General features: G+C 35.6%; 1 protein-coding gene, 1 non-coding gene and 1 pseudogene across 5 annotated transcripts; all 3 read left to right on the forward strand.

The window, feature by feature from the left end:
* The first annotated feature begins 421 nt into the window (after positions 1-421).
* On the forward strand, positions 422-6,387 carry LOC104595371 (EG45-like domain containing protein). Its single transcript, XM_010256075.2, has 3 exons — positions 422-602; positions 1,066-1,345; positions 1,544-6,387. Exons 1-3 carry the CDS (start codon positions 473-475, stop codon positions 1,548-1,550), a joined length of 417 nt encoding a protein of 138 aa, XP_010254377.1. The 5' UTR covers positions 422-472; the 3' UTR covers positions 1,551-6,387.
* Positions 6,388-7,826: 1,439 nt separating this feature from the next.
* On the forward strand, positions 7,827-11,376 carry LOC104595372 (chaperone protein dnaJ 49 pseudogene; annotated as a pseudogene). Of its 3 annotated transcripts, none has more exons than XR_734873.2 (3): positions 7,827-7,984; positions 8,126-9,456; positions 10,996-11,376. The product of XR_734873.2 is annotated as a chaperone protein dnaJ 49 pseudogene, transcript variant X3 (transcript). The 3 variants fall into 3 exon arrangements; XR_734872.2 differs by having other exon boundaries at positions 8,126-9,429; XR_016082450.1 differs by having other exon boundaries at positions 8,126-9,371.
* A 5,834-nt stretch (positions 11,377-17,210) lies between these two features.
* On the forward strand, positions 17,211-17,292 carry TRNAS-AGA (transfer RNA serine (anticodon AGA)). Its single transcript has one exon. It is a non-coding gene; the product is annotated as a tRNA-Ser (tRNA).
* The last annotated feature ends 5,425 nt before the right edge of the window (positions 17,293-22,717 follow it).

Genomic DNA, 22,717 nt, shown 5'->3' on the forward strand with positions numbered 1-22,717 from the left:
TTTTAGTTCTTGAAGAACACTTTAAGATTTAGATTTGAGTTTCCAAAAACAAAGTGCACAATGAGGGGACCGCACTTAGTTGCCGTGAGCCTCTACACTTCTATTTCTACTTGGGAGGTAGAGTTGACACCCAACCAGAGCCAAAAATTAAAGAAAGTAACCAAAAAAGAACAACAGAAACCACAACCATATCAGATGTATTTTTATCAAATCACTGTAATCATCAAAGCTAGAGAAAAGTGGAGTGCTATGGGTATTGAGAGATGGAGAAAGAGATGAGTTTCTGTGGTTGGAGATTCAACCCACGTTCAGTTAATTTTATTAGTTTAAGTTGGGTGGTTGATGTCACCAAGGAAGAAAGAGCTGCCAACCCATGTGCGTCACTATTCCTGAATGGTGCAGTGTGCAAGTATAAATTAGAGTGCTGGGAAGAGCAGCTGCTCAGACAATTCAGGGTCATCTAAGTGTTTGCATGTTATTTACTCAAATAACAAGAATGAGGTCCATCATCGCAATTATTATTGTGGCTTGGTTGTGTGTTGATATCCTCTTGATCAAGGGAGACGTTGGGACAGCTACATCTTATGATCCTCCATACTTGCGTAAGTCTGAAGTATCAACCCTTTGGGATTTTGAATGGGAGCTGGTTACCAAATTAACTAGTCAGTCAATTATTGAGTCATTTGGGTAGGGCTGAGGGGTTAGGTGATGAAATAACTATGGTAGCTTGATATTGTTTTGTTTTTTTTGATAATTAGTAGCTTGATATTGTTTTTTGCATCATCTTTTCTCAAAAGTCCTGGCTTTACTTGAACCAGTCAATCAATCACTAGTTCACAATTTTCTGTAACTTTGGACTAAGTACTATATATATCTTATCACATGGCTGACCATCAAGTGAGCAGTGATGATTGATGAATGCTGGTCAATCATGGTAGGGTCTACGTGTCTTTCTAGTGGTACTTAGATGACAATAATATGTGAAGAACAAAGTATATGTAACTATCATAATAAACAACAATACTTAGTAAGCTCATTAATTACTTTCTTGTGTTGTTGATGTAGCAACCAAATGCAGTGGATATGACCAAAATCAATTTCCTGAAGGTGGCCTCTTTGCTGCTGCAAGTAATGGAATATGGGACAATGGAGCAGCATGTGGCCGGAGGTACCGCATCAGGTGCATCAGTGGACTGAAACGACCATGCAAGGATGGCTCAATAGTAGTAGAGGTAGTGGACATCTGTCGGAACAATCCATGCCCGGCGACACTAGTACTATCAAACACGGCTTTCAATTGCATCTCAAATATCCCTAGTGCCAAAGTCAACGTAGAATATGCTCAGTAATGTCTTCTCTTTCCTGGTTATGCATGTTTTTATTGACTCCAGATCTGCTGCGTTTTTAATGGAAATGCAGGAAAACTGCATACAAATTATCTGTGCACACACAATTTCAAATGAGTATATGCTATTTTCATTTGTTTATTTAATATGGACTGTGTATGATTGACCATGTTGACCTTCGCTTGTTATGTTTGCAGAATATAAAATTGTGGAAGCTCCTCCCAGACTTTGCAAAGGCATGATCATCCTTGCTGAGTGTTTGTATAATGTGTACTATTTTCTTTGGCACTGTAATACATCATAGAAAGACTTACTAATTTGAGAACCAAGAGTGTTTCTGTTCTCTTTTCCTGTGGCATTCTGATAAAATGCCCTCAAAGCACAATAAACTGTCCAAGCGCTGATGTTATTCATTAGATAACTTGGGTAGCCTGGATATATAACTAACAATTTCTCACAACAATATTAGGATTCTTGCAATTTGATTTTGTTGACATGGGTAAGTTAGGTTGCTAAAAAAGAGTAGAAAAAAGGGGCAGAGGGAAGGGAAAGATCAAGATTAATGAACATAGATACTTGAGGCACTGAGGTAACTCCATAATGATGTGAAACGGTAGACCATGCTGCCCAAAGAATTAAATCCAGAAGGACAAAGTGGCCGTTCTACTTCTCAGACCCATGTTCTCATACTTGTCAACCCAATATTTAGTCATTGCACCAAGCAGTGGCCACTGTATTTTGTTTCACTAGCAGCCTAAAATGGAAGGAAATGTCAAAATTTCAAAAAATAAAAACCTCAAGCCATCATCTATTTTGGACTGCTAATTGCAACGAAACTTGGAATAAAGCTTATAAGAAATTGTAGCCAGAACCAACTAATTGTAAACAGCTTGGAACAAATCCTAATCTAAGAAGTCTCTGAGATATAGTACTCCTTAAATACCTAAAACTCTTCTTTTTGAAGGGTAGGTGCTACATTCCAGAGGAGGTAGTACTACTGCTATTGTTTTTTCTTCCTGCAAAACCAGATTACTTATTAGAATGGGTTATTTGGACCTTCTCATAGTTTCACCATGGAACATAGATTTTCCTTTATGAGCTTAGAGCTCTAGAGGATTGTTTCTCATATTTGATGCCTTTGAGTCACCAATTGTCATGATTCTCTTACCAAAACACTCTGAACAGTAATCACAGCCTACATGCCATGGATTTAAAGAAAAAAAGTCAAGAAAATTCTAACCCAACCTTAAAAGTTAAACACTTACAGTTCACTTAGCTCCAGGTACTATCTCAAGGTAATGAATTTCCAGATATAAATTATTTTAACTAGTACAAAGTAGATGGATTGTGATAGCTAACTCTTACAAAAGTTGTAAGCCTCTTGGTTTTCTATGAAGCTTTCCATTTTGAGGAAACAAATGATATTCAAGGTTAGCACTTCAACCAAGACCCAGAATGAAAACTGATGCTCTGGTCTCTTTCATTACTTCTTTCCAATAATCTTATTTGAATGTCCAACCATTTCTTCTTCTTGGCAGACCCTTTCAGTTTTCTCTCTCTTTCCCTCCCCCTCCCTTTTAAGTTCTTGACCAACCCTTCCTTGATTGTCATCAGATCAGAATTTAAACCTATTTTTTTAACCATTGCATCAATTAATAGCCCTCACAATGTAAATCCACTTCTTCAACAAAAATACTCCCTGACCAGAATACCTCTAATTCACTGCTTGCCTTCCCTATTTTATGGAGACCAAAAGCCCAAATTCTCACTGTTCTTGAATCCAAATTTACCAAATAATAGATCTGTTATTGGGCCTGAGGAACTGTCTTATTCCTATTATTGATCTACTAAGTAGTTACATGCATTTCAAGTAAAGGTATTGACCAATCATGTGGAACCTCCATCTGTAGCACTGCTGAAGTTCGTTTACGTATTACATGCATCTATACGAAGAATAGAACTGGTCATCAACATTAAATGTCTCATTAAGGCTTTATTAAGATCAAAATCAAAATCAGGTATTACAGTAATTACTTTTATAAAATCCACTGGCACTAATCTTATCAGTAGATTATGCGGTTAATAAGCAGTTCAGTCTCCATAAATGAATATATAAGTACATTGTTCATTATATGAACATAGTGAGAAAGGTACTTGGTAAGCATCGAATCCAGATCTTCATGAGGTGGGATTCCTACAGTTTGTGACAATTGTACTTGATATTTGATAAGCTTCAAATTATCTGCAAATGAGTTTCAAACCCTTAAAAGGGAGTTGAATTACTTCCCTATGGAACGGTTGATGGTGATTGCACAAACCTTATGGAGGCAGTTCAGAGAGACAAGTAGTAGACCAACACTATTTTACAGTGATCCTCATGTAAAACTGCTAAGAAACACCTTAATTATACATGATTACTTTGTTCTCTATCTCATTTAACAAATTGACTACTTGTGTAAGTTGTAAGTTATAGCTAACTGTACTTCTAGGAGTTGTTGATTTACTTCAACTATTAACATCAGCCCACTTGCAGAAATGTCAATTATATTAATCACTAATTAATAAATTAATCATTATTCATTTTCAATAAATAACAGGAAATAAGTTAATGTTTTTGTTTACTATGATTTCGTAGAAAATTTTATGGCAATTGACACAGGCTTCAACTGAAAAAACAAATTATGTTTTGTTTTCAGATTTTGATATTTTTAATCAATACATTTTCAGCTTTTAATCAGAACAATGCATCCCCTGAAGGGTTAAAATCTTGCATCCAGTGGATTAAGTCCAACCCATGTACATCACAGAAGCAGAGGATTGATCTTTCTACTGTAGCTTGTCCATCTTGTGAGTTCTAGGGTTAGGTTAGGTGAAGATTCTAAAAGGACTAGATAGGACAATTCACATCTTCCTCATTCTCCTTAAATTGCTAGATCTCGATAACATTCATTTCATTCCTACTAGTTTCTTGGTTATTCAAGTCTACTGTTCAATCAAGGTATGCAAAATTTGGGAAGCCTCAGAAATCATTCCATTAGGTAGGTACTGATCTACTATCAGCGAGTACTTGAGAGCTATCTGAAGCTCCTATTGACTAAGATTGCACGAGAAGAAGTTTCTTCACTCCCTTGACCTTCCTTCCATGCAAAAACCACATAACAGAGCGACAGAGGTAAGAGCCCAAAAGGCATACCTTTTCTTTTCTTTTCCATTTTTTTTTTAGAAAAAGGCAAGGTAAAATCTATTCAGACATAAATAGTAGTACAAAGGGACCCCCCAAGGAAAAACTACTTAGTAGGAGAAACAGCCCATTCAAAACAAGGTTGCAAATGCTATAAGCTCCTAGAATTCAAACTAGCCCCCAACTGAGAAGCCTGAAGCCCCTTCGAAGCCGAGACCCAAGAAATCAGCTTTCCAAAAGAAATGGATATAAGATCCTCTGGGTCCTTATGGATGTTCTGGAAAAGCCTTTTGTTTCTTTCTGCCCAAATGGTGCTGATAACTGCAGCCAGAATGGACATCCACACAGCAGAAGCAAGCTTTGACAGCCCCTGTAACACCCAGCTCTACAACATCTCCTTCACTGAGGCTGGCATAGCCCAAGCAAGACCCAACAAAGAGAGATAATGATTCCAAATTCTGGATGAGATAGGGCAGTGCAGAAACAGATGGCTGTTATCTTCCACTTCTTGACCATACAACACACAGTTCTGATCCTGGAGTGAATCCCTCTCTTAAATAGGTAGGCTTTAGTTAAACACCTGTCTAAAGCTGCAGCCCACACCAGAGCATTAATTTTTGAGGGAGAGGTTGGGTTCCAGATTTTGGAAGCAGGCATGTCTTCCAAGTTGCTTGCTGCCAGGTGAGCTCTGGAAGCAGGCATGTTTTCCAATAACCTCAAAACAATCAGCAATCACCACATCTTGGTGATCAGCTAACTGAAATAACTGTGGGAATAACTCTGATAAAGGAGTGTTTCCGCACCAAGGATCTTCCCAAAAAGACAGCCTGTCACCCTTCCCTAGGTTGGGACTTAAACCTCCGCTGAAACTGGGAAGAATGTCCATTATTTTCCTCCATATGGAGCAGCCTAAAGAGGGGAGAGAAGAAGTGGTAATCCAGTCTCCTCTATCCGTGTTGGAATTAGCTGCCACTAAATTCCACTACCAGTTGTTTCTTTCCATTTTGAATCTCCACATCCACTTCCCAAGAAGAGCCTTGTTGAAAATCCTCATCCACCTGATGCCCAAACCTCCTTGTACTTTCAGAGAGCACACCTTTTCACCATTTCTCTCTTAACTCCAATGTGGTTTTGAGCATTCTATGCTGAAATAAGCAAATAAGAATAGCGCTATGATATGCAGTTTTTGAATCTGATCTGCCTCACATCATCTTTTGGAACAAATTCAAGACCAGAGACATTTTATGCTCTTGAGATTCATTTCCTTGACGGACACATCAACAATAATATTATATGTGAGCAGTTTATCAAATAATAGTATATAGTGTCATTGGGTTTGCATCTATTAATCAACATTTATTCAAAAAGCTAAGTCGCTTTTGCAAATTTATTCCCTGCAGAAGCCCCCAGTAAGAATACTGTAGGTGATAACATAAAGGACCAAATCAAGAGACTGCATTTCTATAAGTAGCTCTTTAGCTCAATGAGAATCTTCATTAATCAGACAAAGAGTATGTAACAATATTGGACTTTCACCTCCCTTTGTCGTATTGCAGAATACCCTTAGGCTGTGTTTGGTTTGAAAGAAAAGGTAGGGAAACCTATACAAGGTTTGTATACGCTTCCCTATTTTTACTTTCAAACCAAACACAGTGTTAGTGCCCTGTCCATGCTATGCTGTTTTACATATCCATCTATTGTCAAGTGAGAAAACTAATCTGGATATCATTCTATTAATGCAAAAGATTGCATCACTATCATTCCAAAGTTTCTGTAGCCCTTGATCACAGCATTGTGCTACACCCAACCAGACCAGGATCTATACCCTTGTGAACCATAAAATTGAACAGCTTTTTTTCACCTAATGACATGTCTAATGAATCCACCAACTAGCATAGTATAGACAAATTTATCAGGTTCAACATTTTGTGTAAGCATTTCCATAGACAGCTGATTCACAGTAGGAAGCGTCCATTTCTTGCAAAGCTCACTTGTTAGAACATTATAAACGACTGTATGAGGACATACATACCATTCTACCATTTTATCAAGGAAGGTCATTTGTCAATGCAACATCAACTTCACCAGCAAGAACAAATCCATGTAAGAGATGCTCACACCAGCAAGGATATACATGTACCATTTTATGGCTCTAAGCCCCTAACCCATCATCTCAATGAGCAAATTCGAGATCCTTACAATCTCTCCCTAACTGCAAGTGTGAAATACCCATATACAAGAGGAGTATAGCTAAAATTATTTGGCATCATTCTCCTATTCAGTGCCTCTGCTGGCATTCTTGGGCCTCATGAACTCTTCCTTCCTTGCATGGAGCCAAAATCATTGAATTGTATCTAGTAATGTCAAGCTTGAAACTACTTCCAACAATCTGCCTGGTAGTGTCCAATGCATTTGATATGGAACCATGCTTATAATGACCTTTTGTTTTCATTTCTTTTTCCTTTCTTGCAGTACCTAAAATAGGTATATTATAGAAGACTATGCTTGGAGTACAACTCTCTCCCCATCGATCATCAATCAAATTCTCTTCTCTTCAACCTTCCCTTCTTGATACAAACCTTTCACCAATATACAAGCACTATAGCTGTCTGCACGGTTTCTCTCACCATTATCTTTCTGAAGCATTTAACCAAATATTCAATTAGCTACATCACTCTGGTGATGTTTCACCAGCACATTGAGCAAAAAGTTTCAAACAAAAACATTTGGAAAAGAAGAATGTGTTTCAACTGCAATCGAGTAAAAAGTCAAGAGCTTTATCAACAAACCCAGAAACAGAATAAGCTTTAATTATAACACTGAAATCTTCATGAGTAAGCCACCTTTCTTCATTTCTCATACTTTCCAGCCCAACACGGTCTCGGAGAAATCCAGTGAAAGAACTTCATACCCAATTCGGCATCCCGAATCCACTCGAGAACAATTGGAGCTGCGTCCTCTTCGGAGACCGGGTATCCATGCTTTCCTCATTGTTCATGGGTTCTGAGGAGAGGATTTCCAATCCATCACCACACTGGTTTAGGTTCCAGATGCGAAGAACATTGATGCAACAGAGAAGGGTTTCTGTGTTTCGACAGAGAGCCAAACGGGGAAACCCATCAATTTTGCTTCAGCCCGCCCGACTAGCACGGTTGCACCCCTAGAAAAGACGACTCAGTGCCAGCAATAACATTATTAGATCTCAATTCAACGGTTCACATTTGATCAATGCAAAAGGAGAGAAAAAGGAAGTTACACGAATAAATGGGGACTGAAATCTACATAAAAACTTTTGGCAAGGTCGCCTGGACGTGAAGCCAAAGCAAGAGTCAAGTATCGGCATTATATATAGCAAAGATATAAATATGACGGTTGTGCCCAGCGGAGTTTCTCTCGCAACTGACTCTGCCCCTCTCCTCTGCAGACCAACAATCCAAAGAACCGATTTTGTTAGGAAGTAAGCTCCCAATTTTTCTAATTTCGTCCTTTTTTCTCTCGAATTAATATGGAATTTTTGAGTTGTACTTTCACATTCATGAACAATTGATCTATCAATTAATTGTAAGAAGTCTGATTCTTATCGTTTAATCGTTTTTAGGGGCAGATTTTCGTCAACCAGAATTTGATCGATTCGATGAGCAAAACCTAATTGCTTCCTATCCTTTTTACTTATCATCTCTTTTCCCCCTAGTTCTCTAGGGGTTTCCTTTCCGTCGTTTCTAGTTTCTGTTGAATTTACAATTCTCTTGAGATGGACGGAAACAAAGACGAGGCTTTGAAATGTCTGAAAATCGGGAAAGAAGCTTTCGAGCTTGGTGATCGCAATCGGGCACTGAAATTTATAACTAAAGCCCGTCGCCTTGATCCGACTCTCCCTGTGAATGATCTGTTAGCGAAGCTGGGTGGAGAATCTGGTGAACCCCAAGTTTCGGATTCATCGACGCCAAGCGGTGGTACCCGTGACGAAGGATCCTCACCGGGCGCGTCTTCTGTTAGGCAAAGGGTGCCAGCAAATGGGTCTTCTTCGCCATCTTCTAGGTCGTACACTGAAGAGCAGATCACGATTGTTAGGCAGATTAGGAAGCAGAAGGATTGCTACCAGATTTTGGGGTTAGAGAGAAGTTGTTCAGTCGAGGACGTTAGGAAGGCATATCGAAAACTGTCTCTGAAGGTTCACCCTGATAAGAACAAGGCTCCTGGTGCTGAGGAGGCTTTTAAGGCCGTTTCTAAAGCATTTCAGTGCCTCAGTAATGAGGAGAGCAGGAAAAGGTATGATCTTGTTGGGACAGAAGAGGCTCTGTACGAAAGACCCACGACGAGGGGTGGTACACAAGGTTTCAATGGCTTCTATGAAGCTGACATTGATGCAGAGGAGATTTTCAGGAATTTCTTCTTCGGGGGAATGCCTGGAACAACGACTCAGTACCGAGGGTTTACTTTTGGGACTGGCATGGGACCAAGTGTATGGACAGGGGACGATGGGTCTGGCAATTTTAATATCCGAATGCTTATTCAATTACTTCCAGTTTTTCTTGTGCTGCTTTTGAACTTCTTACCATCCTCAGGACCCATTTATGCTCTTTCTAAGTCTTACCCTTATGAGCACAGATTTGTCACTCAAAAGGGCGTCAGTTATTATGTTAAAACTGCAAAGTTTGAGCAACAATATCCTGTTGATAGCTCAGAACGCTTGGAAATTGAGGAACGTGTTGAGAGAGACTACCATTCGATTATTGCACGAAATTGTCAAGTTGAGTTGCAGAGACGCCAGTGGGGCCTTACACATGAAACGCCATACTGTGACATTTTAAAACAGTTTGAGGCAATGGCTTGACAGAATCAAGGTCTTGTCCCTATGCTTAGACCTTTGCCTGTCGTGTTACCATATACTTCTGTGAAAAGGTCCAAGTGCAATTTCTTATCTCTTTGGTAGATTCTCTTTTCTTATTTGTTAGTTATAAACAATAATAATATTTTTGGAGATTATAAATTTCCCATGCATATTCATTCTGGCCAACATATGTTGATATGGAATTGTGATAAGCTGTCAAATAATATTTGATATTTGTCTGCATTTTTTTTAAATCTTTGTACTGTAAATCATCTGTCATGTTCCTCCAACCTGTAGAACATCTTTTGGCACTTAAGGTATAGAAATTGTTACATACGATCCTTTTGTAGTTCTAAACATAAAAGATAAATCCCGCAACCAGCACTTTGGGAAAAAAAGGGTAAATGGGAAAGTTATGGGTGATTAACCAAAAAAAACATAAAAGATAAATCATCTAAGCCTTGTCTAACTATATAAGGAAATAAGGCAAAAACAAAAAAAAAAGGAAAAGGAAAGAAAGAAGAAATTAGCAGCACAACTGCTACACTGATTTGAATGTAGACCATTTTATCATTTTGCTTTTGTTACGGAAAATGAGAGCATTAGCCATGAGTTAGTATTAATAACCTGTGGTCTGACTTTGCAAATGTGGTGTCTGTTGCAGACTGGAACCATTGACCTGTAAGATTATGCTATAGATATCCTTAATTTTCAGGTGACTTTACCCCTCCTTGTAGCCACATGTACCCCATTTGCATAAGGTATAGGTTATCAAGTTTTGGATCATGTGCCAACCTTTAATTGTCCCAAATTTCACAGGCATGGGGCAATGGAGGATGGTTACCAACATCCAATGTGGAAGATCTCTAAGTTATGACCTGCTTTATCACTTTTGTTGGCTTGCGATTTTACCATTACACCAAGCAATGGCCTAAGATTTAGTCAGTGTTTGTATGGATTTCCTATATAGATATATGTTCATTTTGCAAAAGTTGTTTCTAGATCCTGGTGTTTTTGGTTTGCCTAGTTAGATTCCTGGACATGCTGTAAATTCCAATTCTTGGGTTTAGACATTACAAAACTAAAACACTTATCAATACATGAGTTGTACATTTCATATGAGTGGGTCTTTTGTGCTGAAAACTTTCCAATGTATATAGAGGGTAGGGAGAGGAATGCTAGAACTCCTGATCTCCAAGCTAAGTTGCTATATGGAAGATTTCTAGGTCATTTATATTATGTACTTATTCATTTTTTGAGTAAGAAGAAATTGATAGAAGAATCCTAGTTATTGTTTATATATTTATCATTTCAGTATTGGAGTTGGCTTGCCAAGTTAGACTCCTGAACATGTTCCAAATTCCAATATTAGCTTAATATATTTCATACAAGCCTCATACCTCAACATGTGAGCTCTTGCTCTCTGTATGCCTTGAGACCTTCCTTTTGATCTTTGGACCAACAAATTTAATAGGTGATTTTATTCATATTTGTTCACATGATCTGCTTGGCGTGTTTCTCTTCAAAAGATGCAGTACTTGGTATATGGTTTTGTTCAATTGCAAATCGCTCAGGTTGATTGAATCCTTTAAATGAGCTGTCTTAGCATATGCTTGATGTGCTTCTCCCTTTTGCAGATTGTCGAAGCAATATCAAACATAATTTCTTACTTACCCCTGCAAGAAATGTGGAATTGGCTCCAGCAAAATGAAGAATATTGTGACTAGTTTTGGTTCCCCTCTCTGTTCTGAAATCTGGTTCTGTTCTGTTTCCATATACACCTTTCATCCATATTGCAGCAAAATCTTTGCCTGTCTATGAGAAGATACTTTGATGGAATCAATTGTGTAATCTTATTTTGCAATTTTAGGTGACCATGAATTTGTCCATCTGAACTTGGATCCCCCTATTTTGTAGTCACTCTTCCCAAATCCCAACTAAGTATCATGGTTTTGAGCAATCCTTTACTTGATCATATGTTTTCTCATATATAAATGTTCAATATTATCATTTGGTAAGCGATCAATCCACCGATATTCCAGCTTCAGCTCTCATATAGGCCCAGTCCTGAGCCATGTTTGAATAGGGTGCAACTCCTGGTGGGAAGTGGGAACAGGAGTGATTTGCACAAGCCTCCAGGATTATGAGTAGAGGAGTATGGTTACTGTTGGGTGCTTTGCAGCGGCATAAATTGACCCAATCAAAAGATAAAGAGTGTGCAGTTTGTCTCTACCCTTTATGAAAGTTTTCAAGATCAGTTTACAAGGGAAAAGTTATCTAAGATTGAAATTGTCATAATGATTCCTCTGCATTTGTGTTTTAATTTTATGCTCTGTTTGTTTGCAATGCAGTTCCATTGCACTAATACGAATGAGAAAAATGCAAGGGTCTACTTTTACTTTGGGTTTTATTTTAGTCAATTTCAACTTTTAATTTACTTCATCTACAATGTAAACAAAACAAAACAAGCCAAAATCTGAAACAAAAATGAATCAGAATCTGCATTGAAATCATTTGCACTAAATGAAATTGTACTGCAAACAAAGGAGGCCAAGCCTTAAAGATCTTTTTCGGCCAGGATTTTTTATTGAATTAGAGCCAGATTCTTCTGTGTGTGTTGATGGCGCAGATTGATTTGCTTTATAGAAGTGGATAATCTCCTATGTGTATGTATGGTGTGGCATTAATTGAGTCGTACCCGTCAACAGTATGGATTTCAATTGGATGAGTCATGAAATTGAGAAAACAGACCCCCTAAATTTTCCTTTTGATTTAATTTAAAGATTAAACTTCAGAGGTATGGGTGTTGCGAGATTTAGATCAAGGAGATTAAAAAAAAAAAAAACTTCTTTTCGGAAGATAAATCGGGAAAGCCAGAATCCATTTTCAGGAAAAAAAAAACTATGATGCCGGAAAGAATACCTACTCGTACGTTTTCCTTTCTGTTTTTTTGTTAAAAGTTTGTTTTAATGGTGTCCGAAAGGCATGGCACCTGAATTGTACACGCAACCAAAGGGGTCCTAAAAGAAAGGGCAATTTCTATGATGGCTCATTGGCTCATGGCGAGATTGAGTTTAGTGAGAAACTGAGAATGCTGTCAAACTAGTTGGAAGGGTTTAGATGAGATAAAGACCGACTAAAAAGAAGAAATTAAATGTGGGTCGATTATTATTATTATTATTATTATTCATGGGTCGATTATTTGATAGTGGGTATGGCACTGAACATAATGAAATGGCAGACCCCAAATACTGGGACCGATATTGGGTAAATGGCCTTTGTCCTTGGAAAATGATCACAACTGAGTTTAATTTTGCTCATTGAAAACAGAAAAGAGTTCTATTACCACCAATGGGTGTTAAAGCCACCCATTTAGAATATAAATACAAATAATCATGTAGAATATAAAAGCTTGTATTTTGTGTGTATTTAACTATTTATATTATAAGCATCTGTATTTGTATTCTTTTCAAAGTGAGTTAAACACCGTTTCCTTTTTTTATTTTTTCTTTTTACAAGGAGCAAACAACCCTATGCAAAGCTTTATTGCGGTCTCAGCGATACATGTTCTTATATGCCATGGAGGAGTAGGGTTGTCCTTCAGCAGAGCTTTTATAACCACTAATGTATCTCCCTCAAAGAAAATGGCTTGTATGCCTAATTCCATAGCAAAACAGATTCCTTCAAGAAGAGCTAATACATCTGTTTCCCATTTAGGGCGGAATGAAATACTCATGGTTTTCAAAACTGGACTGGACTGGACCGGAAAAATCGGGAACGGTCAGGTAACCAGTTTTCAGTTATCCCCAAAACTGGATTTTCCATAAAAATCGTTGATTTTGGTCAGTAAACCGCTGACCCAGGCGGTTAACCGTTCGAATGGTTTTGACCAGTTTTAATTTTTTTTTTTAATTTTTTAATTTTTTATCAGAATGGGCCAACCGGTCAGGTGTCCAATTACCAGGTCAGGGGTCTGGTAACCAGGTCTTTAGATTGGTTTTTAGTGTGAAGGGAGAAAATTGTAACTCTAGCTACTTCTCAACTAATTAGTTTTTATTCAAGATAATTATACAAAGAAAATTTGAATGAGAAGAAAGTCCACTAAAAAAAATCAAATGTAATTCAAAGAAATAGCCATATTTAATAAAGAAAAAGGTTGTCCATGAAGCAAGCAAGATCAGTTACATCTTCTAACATATTTTCATTCGATTAATCTATACTGTTGGATCAATATCTCAACCATTCTAGGTTTCATGATACGTCTAAAAGTTGATAAAACACTCTAACTTTTCTTTCCATCTAGAACAAATAACCAAACAAAGGAATGGATACCCCCATTCCTATCAATCCCATAATGGTCCTCTGAAAGGGATCTCTTGGAGTTTAGATATCTTGAGTACATTTTCAACTGTCGCCTTGATAATGCCATAATTTTTGCAAAAGCTAGTTCCTCAATCCAATAGAAGTCTTTAAGTGCCCAAATGAATTTCATAACTGATTCTTTTGAAGCATTTTGTTAGATAGAAATTGAGATCCTTTAGTTTTTCTTTGGTCAAATTAAAAAATGTGTAAAATTCTTCTTAGTTTCCAAGAGAAATCAGTTGACAATTAACCCAATATTCCGTTCAGCCATTAATGAGAATATCAGAAACTATTTAATGACTTATTAAAAGATAAATCAATAACTTTATTAGTTCAATCACTTCAGCCATTATCAAACAGCCTCTAATTAAACTTGTTTGAAACCTAATTGATTTTGGAAGGTGATCCCTTTAACCAACCTAATTGCCTTGCCACACCTTTTAACCATCTCATAAGAAATGTTGACAAGTAATGCTAAGCCAATCATTAAAATGTTCATTTTGTTTGGTTTCTAAGCATCTAAACGATCTAAAGTATGCCACGGGATCCCATCCTAACACCAGTAATACAAGTCCTGGTACATGTTTTAGAATCAAACATTTGAAAAATATAAGGGAAGAAACCTATGGATTGAGATTATGAAAACACACCTTTGGCCAAAGAGGATACTTTCAATAATTCAAGTCAATAGAAAATTCAAGAATTGATCACAACTCAGGATCAAAAGTATTTGTAAAATTAACCATAAGAAATACCATCATAATTGCGAAATAGAAAAACCTAGAAAATAAGTAGCAACCAAAAAATAAAATTTTCATGACCTATTTCACAAAATAGAAGACAAAGGCTACAATAGCCCCTTAGAATCCACAAACTCAAATAAAGCTTAATAGCAAAATGGATAGATTATATCTATAAATAATATATCTCATCATTTTACCCTTTAAATAATCTTCCCTATAATACTATTATTCCTTTGACCTACTTACCGACATTTATTATTTTACTTGAAGATGAGGTCTTATACCACCCTTCAATAAAAGCATTGGAGTAACAACCATAGTTGGCCCCATGGGTGAATCACACCCCTAAGAGCATAAATAAATCAATAACATCTGCCCTTTGAATATTAAACTTGTAAAATATGGGCCACATTAGAGACTGAACTACCTTCCAAAACTTGTAATTTTATGATATTTCAATGGATGGAAATTGTTGGGTGACAATTGGTTAACAAAAGTGGACTCTTCCATAGCGCTGTTGAAGTTAAGCTCGAGTACTAAGACATTTCCACACTACTATCCTTTTGTTTTGTTTTAAAATTATTCAATGGTTGATCTTGATTCTTGATAAATGTAACAAATAGAAAGTTAAGGCCATTTTTGGTTCACTGCTATGGGCCTTTCTTTTAATTTTGACCAAAAAAGAATGATATTAGAGTGTTTGATTATAAAATTATTGTCATAAGCCTCATGTTTTTTAGAATGAAAAATCAACCTATAGCATAAAAGTTTTTTTTTTTTTTTGATAAAAACAAATAGTGCTACACAAGACAGGAGTAGCACAGCCCCACAAATCACTCAAACAAATAAAATCTAAAACCCAAGGGAGATTACAATGATTTAGGGAAATAAAACCACTGCTAAAAGAATGAGCCTCATTCGCAAGCCAGTCCACCACTTGGTTTGCTTCCTGAAACACGTGCCTGTACCCAATACCTCTGCCATGCTTCTCCTTCAACTGCAAGCAATCTGATACACTATTCCTTAGAGTCCATTGAGGGTAAGTCTGACCTTTGAGACAAGATATGATGAGCTTTAAGTCCCCTTCTATAATAATTGAAGAATCAATGAAATTTGATGCCAAATTATGAGTTTCCCGAACAACTTCCATCACCTATAGCATAAAAGTTGAGGTGGCCTGCAACATGAAAAATAATCATGTCCCATTCTTTAAAGAAACTCTTTGCTGGTGGTCATAAATCGCCGGCGCTGCCTAGGTCTACAAAATTGTCTTCATAGATTTGTGTATTAGCGGATTGCCATGGAAGTTTACACTAATGGACATTGACCATTGGTCATCTGCTAGAAAACATCTATGTTGACGGTTTTGGAGACCTAGGTAGACAATTTATTACCGTTGGCACAGAGGTTTTTTCTTTTTAAGAATGAAAATGAGCAACATAGGGCACTTGTTAGTTTGAAAAAAAATATATTTTTTAGGAAAAAGTGTTTGATTCATAGCAATATTTATTCATTCTGCCCATTTTTACCTATTCTTTTTCATTTTAGAATTTCATCTTGGGTAAGAATGAGAAAGAATGAGAGTTGAATCAAACATGGCCTTATTAATGCCTTATATCCCCATACCCATATCAAAGACATTTTCATATAGGCTATGTTTGATTTGAGAGATAAGGTTAAGAAAGGTAGGGCTTGTATAAATTTTCCTACCTTTTCTTTCAAACCAAACATAACTTTACATTGTGTTTGGTACTATTGCTGTTTCTACCTGAAACGTTTTGGGTTGATTAACACAACTGCATTTTGATTTTTAGGTTTCAAGCTCCGAAAAATATTTTTTGGTATCATACTCTTCCAGTAAGGGTGTTCACAGGTTGGATTGGGTCGATTTCAGGGATTTTGTTCAGCCTACCCGACCTGCTTGAGTTGCTTGTTCATCAAACCAAAATCAACTAGCATTGAGATAAAACCGACCCAAACATGAAGGGTCAGTTTGGGTATGCTACTTGGTTTAGTCGATTGATTTGGAATCTACCTAAGAGAAAGGTTCAGCCTCCAACGTCCAAGAGGCAAGACCATTGGTTGGCTGGCTGAGTTTTGAACTTTTGACAGATGGCAAACTGTGGTTTAGGTTTTTTAGCTTAGTCACAAGGATCTTTTTACTCTTGCAGTCTCTTAGGGATCCAAAAAAAGGCAATGAATAAAAAAAATTCCAATCTTATAATCCCTCTCTTGGACTAAGACTAAGTGAATATACTCCTAGAGTCCAATGTTTTCTATTTTCTATTTTTCTTTTTGGTGTAAACTTTCCAACACCAATAAACCAAGCAAAAAAATCAAAGAAACTTATAGGTTTTAAATGACCACGAGGTCAAGACAAAAAACAACCAATTAAAAAAAATAATTAGTAATTATATAATAGATATTATAGGATATAGGTATGCGTTTGGTTCAGGTTGGATCGGTTTTGATTTTTAGTGTGAAAACTGCAACCGAACCAACCTTTTGGTTTATTTCAGTTTATGAACCAAAATCGACCAACATCTTTGAAAATCTGACCAAATCGGATTGGGTTGAGCCGGTTTAGGCATCATAGAAATTTTCCTGATGTTAAACAAAAAATCATCTTTATTCCTTCGATCTTTCTTTCCGGAACCAAGAAATAGCACATGGAAAGTCAACTTTGGATATCATCCGGTTTAGATATGATATATAGAAACAATCTTTTCAATTTTCCCATCAGTCTAGTGAGCGTGCCGGAGTGGTTATCGGGCATGACTAGAAATCATGTGGGCTCTGCCCGCGCAGGTTCGAATCCTGCCGCTCACGATAATATCTATTACTCTTGTGCGTACAAATCTAGGCTTTTCACCATGAAAATTATATTTAGATGGGCTTATTTGGTCCTACAAATGTAAAATTTTCTAGTTGAAATCCTCTTACTTAATCAGTTTGACACTATATACGGGTGGCTCTAATACGGGTGATGCGGATAGGCCGACCTAATAGTTGATTCATCAATATTCTGGAGAACTCAGTCTTGGCGGCAGCTTTAGAGAATGTTGTTATGAATTCTAAATTCTGAATTTTAAAAACTATCAAATATCCATTTTGACCCCATATATGAGAGTTTTTGTTTGTCTTTTTTGGGGGTATCATTGGAAAACAAAAAGTTGTATGATTGCACTTTAAGAGATAAGAGTTAAGAAGAAATGAACTGGCCCTAAGTTAGCGAAGAGTTCTTGGAAGGCTCTAAGAAATTAGAGAATGCGAGAGCTTAATCACGTGTACATCTTCAGGTAGAAATGAGACCTTCATATAGGTGTGAGTGCTCAGAGTCCTCGTAACGGGTCTCATGTTCTCACAGAGCCGTTTCCATTAAGTTGGGAGAGTAATGACGTCGGTTATGTAATTTGTGCAGAGAGCTAAGGTCTGTCCGATTGGCTCTAATACGGGTGATGCGGATAGGCCGACCTAATGGTTGACTCATCAATATTCTGGAGAACTCAATCTTGGCAACAGATCTATTTGACAAGTCAGTGAGCATGCCTTGTAGGTCACCTATAGTACTTTTCTTATCTCGGTCGGTCCTTAAGGTAGGTCACTCCTTTTTAAGAGGTCCTTCAGGTTAGCTAAGCCGATGTACTTTTAGGTCATCCTTGCGAGGAACTACCAGCCAACCTGTCGAGGTGATCTGCTTATTTAGCATCGAGGTATCACTTGAAAGCCACATGTCATAATATCATTTGGAGGACACACACACATACACTAAAGTAGAAACATGCCACATCATGGCTTGAGCTTTCTCCTTTATCCCAACTAGAACTCTAAAACCCTCTTCATTTTAGCCTTCATTGCTCCCTCATGAAGTCACCTCATCACTCTGTTCTCCCTCTCTTATTTGTGCACTTCATCATGCCTGGCCCACCCCTCTTTCCTCTATGTTTATCCCTTGGAATATCCCTTCCTAAAACTATTCCTAAAATCTCTCTCTACCAAAATCTAGTCTAATTTATCCAAGTGGCACCATCATCCCCCACTTTCTCCTAAATTATTTATAATTCCTCATTATCTCTTAGATTATCTTTAATTTAGTAGAGAGTTTCTCTCCTAAATTATCTCTAATTCCTATTTATCCTCTCCCCCACTTTCATCTATATTTATCAAAAGAAAGTTTGAATTAAAATTTTAAGAATTATTTAAATATTATAATAAAAACATGTAATAACTTTAAAATATTTATTAAAAACATAAAAAAATATCATAGATTTAATAATATTCATATTATTAATAATTTTATACTTTTATGAAATTCATAATGAAATTGTGTAGTAACAACATAAATTATAATTTTATGAATTATTCAATTTAAATATTATTCACATAATAAAATTTAAAAATATTATTTAAAAATTTCAATAACAAAATATTAAAAATATTATATAACAAAATAATTAATATTACGTAATAACTTTAAAATAAATAAAATTTAAATAATGAAAATTTTTAAATATTTTACATTTGATTTAAATAATTAAATATTTTACATAACAAAATTATGTAATTTACTTAAAAATTTATTAAAAGTAGAAAATAGTTATAATAGATTTCACAATATATGAACTAATAATAATTGTATATTTTACAAAATTAATAACGAAATTCAATAAATAAGTAACATTAAAATAACTAAATAGTGATATTATTTAAATAGATGAATAATATTGTAAATAACTAATTTGAAATATTTTATATATCAAAATAATTATAATATATTTAATAATATTTGACAATAATAAAAATATAAAAAATTAAAAAAATAAATATTATTAAAATAACGAAAAATTAGATTAAATAATTTAGAGGTATTGAAGCTTTCAAATAACAAAAATAGGTAATCACTTTCAAAAAAAAGTTTTTAATAATTACAATTATTAATGTACTAATAATAAAAACATTATTTCACTTATATCAATTAATAATTCTAGAAAAATAACTTTCAAAAACCTAACATTTATTAATAATACTTTTAAAATCTTAATATTTATTTATTATATATTAATATATACTAAATTTATATTTATTGTATTTTTGTGATAAATAAATTTTCAATAATATTGTATAAATGTATTTTTATTTTGTTATTTAATAGAAAAGTTTCAATAATTATTGGAGATTAAACTATTGTTATTTGTTAGACATGAAGCTATTAGTTTAGCTAAAATTAGGAATGTTCATGGGTTGGTTCGGTTCAGTTGTAGGTTGTTTGGCCAACCAAATTGACTTGGTCGGGTTGGGGAATTGGTCACCCAAAACCAACCAACCATTAGTGAAAACCAGCAAACTTAGGTTATATTGGTTTGGGTTAATTTTCAATTTGGTTGGTTGGTTCAAAAGATTTAAATTTAAAAAATATATATTTAAAAATTAAAGTAGTATTATTAAAAAACAAATTAAAAAAATTAAATTTACAATATAAGATATTTTAGACTAAGAAATGTGGGAATTTTCCCACTTTTTCATGTTAAAAAAATATATTGAAAAAGGTTGGGTCAGTTTTGTTTTTGTCGATTTACAAATGGACAAACTGAAATTTACCCGATCCGATTAGGTTGGGAAATTGTTGAAGCGAAACCCACTAGAAATACTATAAAATCTACCAACTCGAGTCGAGTTGGGTTGCATTGGTCGGTTTCACCGGTTTGATGAACAACCTTCCTGAAATTAATTATTAATTATTTAAAAGGTTAAAATATAAAACAATTTTCTACTCTTTTTTTTTTTATCAATAAACAATTTTCTACTCTTATGTGCTTTTATTGTTTAGCTTTCGCTTAACAAAGTCTGTGCATTGCACGGGTCCATGCTAGTATATATATAGCAAGACAACCCATGTCATCTTGTTTCTCCTTACTCCATTATCCCAACCCTGCATTCTGCTTGACTCTCTCTCCTCTCCCTCTTCCCAACACTTGCCATCTCACCAGCACGCTAGCACCCTTTCTCTTCATTCCTCTGCCTTCCCATTGGGTTCTCTCTCTCTCTCTCTCTCTCTCTCTCACAATTCATGTCTCTCACTTTCTATAACAACCTAACTTCTCTCCTAAACAATATTTATACCTATAGACGTGATTTCAAGCCCAAAGAGGGGAATAAGTGGAATTCGATGTTTCCTATATATTCATGGCATTTTCCATTATTGTTAAATAATCCATTAGTTGTGAAAATTATTAAATATTTTTGGAAAATATTCTACCAAAAATTATGAAATAATTGTTTCAGAAATAATCCATTATTTAACAAATATTAAATAATTTAATAATCAACCAAAATTAATAAACAATCCATTATTTAATCATTTTTGGTTATTAATAAATATTCAAAATTTCGACATTTAGCATAATTTACATTAATCATTGTAATTTAATAAATTTTCAATAATTTTTACAATAATAATTTAAAGAGATATTACTAACTAATCGTAATTTACTAATTTCTTTAAAATCAATAATTATAGTTAACAATTATTTTTTAAATAAGTAATTAAAAAATTAAATAAGTAATTAAAAAATTAAGAAATTTATCTATGATAAATTGTTCCATAATTATTTAAATAGCAATCCATTGTTATTATTTCAACAAACAATTATTAAATAAACTAGGAAAATTATTAAGTCTATCCCCACAGATCTAGACCACTTGGTTGACTTCGACCATACCTGGTGTTACATTAATTAACAATAAATGGTTTACTTTTAATTAAAAATAATGTAATTTACCATAATTACAATAATTTACTATAATTACATTTACTTTGATTAATAGTAAATAATTTAGGCATAGAAACATTAATTTATTGTTATTGTAACAAATTACAAAGACCCCCTGTACTATAGGGTCAATAGCAAAGATCCCCTTATACTTTAATTTGCAACAAAGATCCCCTTCCATTAGTATTCCGCCAGTTAACTTCAAAGAAATATTTTCACTCAGTTATTTTATTTTTTTTAAATCCCCAAATTACCCTTTCCAGCAAATTAGCTTGGCAAGACTAACGGTGTCAGCTCTCAGCATGGCCGACAAGGAAGGGAAGAGAGGCACCGCCGGGAAAAGACGTAAAAAGAAAATCCGAGACCACAAGTATCTCTCTGGTGGCCTCTGCTACCACCATCACCCATTCATCAAGTCTGTTGGGAGGCGATTTGGTCTTGACTCAAGCTGGTTCCTGTCGTGCTTTCTACACGGTCTGTAAGTTGGTGAACAATCAGCTTCCTCATTTGCTTGAATTAACCTCTGGTTTTAAGAGAAGTACTGAAGGTTTTAGTTGGATTTTGCTCCTGAACTGTTGTGGCGTTCTGGGCTTCAGTAAAATTCATATTGATGTAAATGGGTTAGGGAAGGATGGGGCCATTATTGTGCATGCGTTGGTGGATTCTGAAGGTAGATTCTTGGACATTTCTGCTAGTTGGCCGATTTAAATGAACCCATGCACCATTTTACACCAGACGAAATTCCTTTTGTAGGTTGAGGAATCCAAGGAACTGTTGAATGGACCTCCCTCTGAGCTGATTGAGGGCAATTTGGTTCCTCAATATGTATTGGAGGACTCTTGTTGTCCTCTTTTACCTTGGGTTATCACACCTTTCAGCAAGCCACACAAGGATGACGGTTCAAATTCTATGGAAGTGGCATTTAATTCTGCACAATGCTCATAATCACAGAATGGAATTGGTTAGCTTGCGAGGGTGAGGGCACCTGGCGGCTTCTTTCTGTGAAATGGAAAGAAATTAAATGCACCGAGTCCTTCCCATCTGTTATTTATTGTTACAGGTTATCTATTGCATACTTTTCTTGCCAAGAAAAGTGAGTTGCTACAAAATGAAACTGAGGATTATTTGATGGAATAGAAGTTTCCTCTGTTTGATGGGAAGGGAAATGAGAGTGGAGAGAGGGTCAAAGCTGCACTTGCTTCGCACTTGAGTCTTGTTAACTAGAGGAGATAAACACTACGTGCCAATTATCAGTTGTTTTTGCCTTTTACTATGTCTGTAAATATAGATGTTTTGCTCTTCTACTCATCTTCTTTGTTATATTTTAGAGAAGAAATTTAGCATATTTCCAAATTTTTAGAGCTTGATCTAATCTCACCTTCTAGAACCATCAGATGTTAAATGTTTTCCCCTGTAGTATGCCTTTGTTATTGCAAGTGCATACTAATGAAACAGAGAACGTCAGGGGAGGAAAGATGGCAGAG

This window comes from Nelumbo nucifera, chromosome 2, assembly GCF_055504915.1.
Source record: "Nelumbo nucifera cultivar China Antique chromosome 2, China Antique-T2T, whole genome shotgun sequence".
NCBI lineage: Eukaryota > Viridiplantae > Streptophyta > Magnoliopsida > Proteales > Nelumbonaceae > Nelumbo > Nelumbo nucifera.